The 3,719-nt window shown below is 55.0% G+C and overlaps 1 protein-coding gene across 3 annotated transcripts; it reads left to right on the plus strand.

Annotated features, from left to right (window-relative positions):
* Positions 1-727: 727 nt before the first annotated feature.
* Positions 728-3,457, plus strand: LOC119368718 (S-type anion channel SLAH3-like). Of its 3 annotated transcripts, none has more exons than XM_037633904.1 (4): positions 728-913; positions 1,139-1,303; positions 1,408-1,932; positions 2,043-3,457. In XM_037633904.1, the coding sequence occupies exons 2-4, from the start codon at positions 1,157-1,159 to the stop codon at positions 3,186-3,188; spliced, it is 1,818 nt and encodes a 605-aa protein (XP_037489801.1). In that variant the 5' UTR covers positions 728-913; positions 1,139-1,156; the 3' UTR covers positions 3,189-3,457. The 3 variants fall into 3 exon arrangements, with proteins under 3 accessions (XP_037489801.1, XP_037489804.1, XP_037489793.1); XM_037633907.1 differs by having other exon boundaries at positions 728-821; XM_037633896.1 differs by lacking the exon at positions 728-913 and having other exon boundaries at positions 1,091-1,303.
* Positions 3,458-3,719: the final 262 nt, after the last annotated feature.

Consider the following 3,719-nt stretch of genomic DNA (forward strand, 5'->3'; position numbering starts at 1 on the left):
GGCACTCTTTGCCTTTCTTCTATAATATATAATATGCACACTCGTGCATATTCGAGAAAAAAAAATAACCAACTTCCTTGAATTAGGCCGCCACCCCCAAACGCACGTTACTGAAACTCCTGTAAATGTGCAAGTGCAGCACTGCTCACCACACTTTGGGTGCCTCGTTTCGGAGAGCTGCCAAGATCTGTCAGTAGAAAAAACAAACAGACTTGTGTGAAGCTCTCGTGTAGCGTCGTGGAGTAGTATTCACTGCTAGTAGTATACAGCTTGCTCTCACAACCTGTTTGTTTCAGTAGCATCCACAACTGTCAGGTGGTGACGCGTAGTGCCCAGCCAGAAGGACGCATACATCCAGCTCCTCTTTTTTTTTCCGAGGATGACACATATGTTAGAAGTATATTTACGTTTAAGATAGAGATAAGAGATAGAAATAGGATAGATTTAACTTGTCCTTTACTCCAAGTCTCTCTCCCTCCATTGTACCTCTATATATACCCCTACACGGGTCAGATTAATACAACATAATATTTAGCCATCTTATAGCTTTTACAACATACAGCTCCTAGTCCTAGCTAGGATGTGTCCACGCGATGTGTCACGCACTGATGGGGCCAGTGCCAAGCCAACGAACCAGCCAGTCATCGACTAATCACCATATACGAACGGCGCATCTGCCTATTTAAAAGCCAAACACAAATCGCCGCTTGCACTTGCACATGCTTTGTCCACCACCTTGCATTGTGTTCCCTGCCTGCCTTCCTAGGTTTTTCCTCCCTCTTCATCAAAAGGGTTTTGTGCTTCTGACGCTGATGCTCTGAGTACGTACTTCCATGCCTGTCCGCCCGCCTAGCCTAACAACGCCCAGAGTTACTCAACAACTTGGATGCAACTCTTTCTTTGGGATTTTTAGGCAAGGCAGAGAAGCTCTACCGATTTCATTTCGTTATTAAGATACACAAAGGTGAAATATAAAGCCAAATCTGCTGATCGCCTGCTGGTCCAGCGCGACATGGACAGTTTGGCTTTGGCACTACTAAGTTTGCAGAAAGACATCGATTTGCACTTGAAAGTTAGGATGGTGACTTGGATGATGTATAGTTGTACTCCACTTAGTTCTCACACTCGCTCTGTGCAGGTGCCGTCTGAGCGAGCCATGGAAGCCAACACAAGCAGCAAGACCGGCGAGGTGCCGTCCCTCCTCGCCAACGTCGAGGTTTCCCATCTCGACGGCTTCGACACCACCACCCCGATGCAGAGCCCCAGACCGGTGCTTCACCCCGACACGGGCCGCCCCGCCCGGGTGAGTCAGTCTTCCGCTCCGCTCCCTCGTACGGATCACGGCACGCCTGAGAAGAAATGGAGCTTGGACATGATCGATCGCCTATGTATTTCAATTTGATGCAGATGCGCCCGCCGGAGCGCGTGGCCCCGCGCAGCGAGGCGGTGATCCCAGCTTTCGACTCGCCGTTCAACCCGCCGGGGCAGCGCTCGGGGCACCTCGTGTCGATCAGCCTGCCATCGTCGCCGACCGGCTTTGGCGAGCCCCTCTTGGCGCCCGGCGGCGACTTGCACGAGCGGAAGCAGGCCATGTCCAACGCGGCGCAGGAGCCGGCGCAGAACGTGAGGTTCGCGCAGCCGCACAGGGTGATGTTCCGGTCGCAGCCGAACCCCGGCGGGGTGCCCACCCACGGCGTGAGACGGATGGGTAGCCGGGGCGGCAGGACGATGAACCGGGACAAGCGCTACGACTCGTTCAAGACGTTTTCCGGGAAGCTGGAGCGGCAGATCACCCATCTGGCCGGCGGCGGCCTGCCGGTTAGCACCCCCGAAGAGGAGGAGTTCGCCCAGGGACAGGGAGAAGCCGTGAGTGGCGACAACGTTGATCGCTTCTTCGCCGCACTGGAGGGACCCGAGCTGGACAAACTCAAGGTACCACTACTTCTTCTTCTTCTTCTTCGATCGGTCGATCACATTATCATGCACATTGCCCTCCCATTCGAGTCTCAAGATTCTGAAACTTGTGCGATCGATTGCTTCAGTCGTCGGAGGAGCTGGCGCTGCCGGCGGACAAGAAGTGGCCGTTCCTGCTCCGGTTCCCCATCTCGGCATTCGGTATGTGCCTCGGGGTCAGCAGCCAGGCGATCCTGTACAAGACGATCGCGACGGCGGCGCCGACCGAGTTCCTGCACGTGAACCCCAAGGTGAACCTGGTTCTTTGGTTCATCTCCGTGGGGCTCATGTCCATCATCACGGCCGCGTACGCATTCAAGATCGTCTTCTTCTTCGAGGCCGTCCGTCGCGAGTACTACCACCCCATCCGTGTCAACTTCTTCTTCGCGCCGTGGATCGCGTGTCTGTTCCTGGCCATGGGCGTGCCCCCCTCCGTGGCCACCCAGCTGCCTACCTGGCTCTGGTACGCGCTCATGTCTCCGTTTCTGTGCCTGGAGCTCAAGATCTACGGGCAGTGGATGTCCGGCGGGCAGAGGCGGCTGTCCAAGGTGGCCAACCCGTCCAACCACCTGTCCGTGGTGGGCAACTTCGTGGGCGCGCTGATGGGCGCGTCCATGGGGCTCAAGGAAGGTCCCATCTTCTTCTTCGGCGTCGGGGTGGCGCACTACACCGTGCTGTTCGTGACGCTGTACCAGCGGCTGCCCACCAACGCGACGCTGCCCAAGGACCTGCACCCGGTCTTCTTCCTCTTCGTGGCGGCGCCGAGCGTGGCGTCCATGGCGTGGGCCAAGATCGTGGACGAGTTCGGCGTGGGGGCCAAGCTCGCCTACTTCATCGCCATGTTCCTCTACGCGTCGCTGGCCGTCCGGATCAACTTCTTCAGAGGGTTCAGGTTCTCGTTGTCGTGGTGGGCTTACACGTTCCCGATGACCGGCGCGGCCATCGCGTCCATCCGGTACGCCACCGTGGTGGACAACGCCTTCACCAAGGCGCTGTGCGTGGGGCTGTCGCTGCTGGCCACGCTCGCCGTGACGGGCCTCTTGGCCACCACCATGGTGCACGCCTTGGTGTTCCACGACCTTTTCCCCAACGACATCGCCATCGCCATCACGGACCGCAAGATGAAGCCTATCATGGAGCTGCAGGAGAGTGGCAAGGACGACGACAGCCGCTCCGGCAGCAGCAGCAAGGACGTGGAGGCCGGCGTCACTGCCGCAGTAGCACCAGAAGTTTGATGGAGTGGCTACGCGATATATTATTTGCGTGGAAATCAAATGATGGCGCCAACGATCGGGCACTTGGTGGGATAGGATACGATACGATCGTACTGGAGTACAAAAGTTTGCTTGCGCGGTAGTAAAACGGAGAGGAGCTGTCGACGATAGTCACCGGCATAGAATAAGCAAAGAAGGTCTCTTTGGAATTTGCAAGGATCTCACTGGAAACCTCCGTTTCCTAAAAGAATCATACGACCTCTGCTCTGCTTGGCCGAAATGAGCAAATAGCGTCCATGCATCTCACGTCCACTTTTGATTTCTACCTGGGACGATATACAATGTGTTTTGGCAAATTTGAATTTTGATACGTACTAAAACATAATTAGACTTGTATGAAATATGCGCTCCAAAACACGACAAGACCCAACAAAATTGGTCTGACGCCCGCAAAAAGCAACGAAAACGTTTGAGGTGCACATCAGGATAGGGTAAAAGTTAAGGTGACACACATGCAAATGGATCATTATAATTCAATCTAAAATATGATAA

Source organism: Triticum dicoccoides, chromosome 1A (assembly GCF_002162155.2).
Source record: "Triticum dicoccoides isolate Atlit2015 ecotype Zavitan chromosome 1A, WEW_v2.0, whole genome shotgun sequence".
Classification (NCBI taxonomy): domain Eukaryota; kingdom Viridiplantae; phylum Streptophyta; class Magnoliopsida; order Poales; family Poaceae; genus Triticum; species Triticum dicoccoides.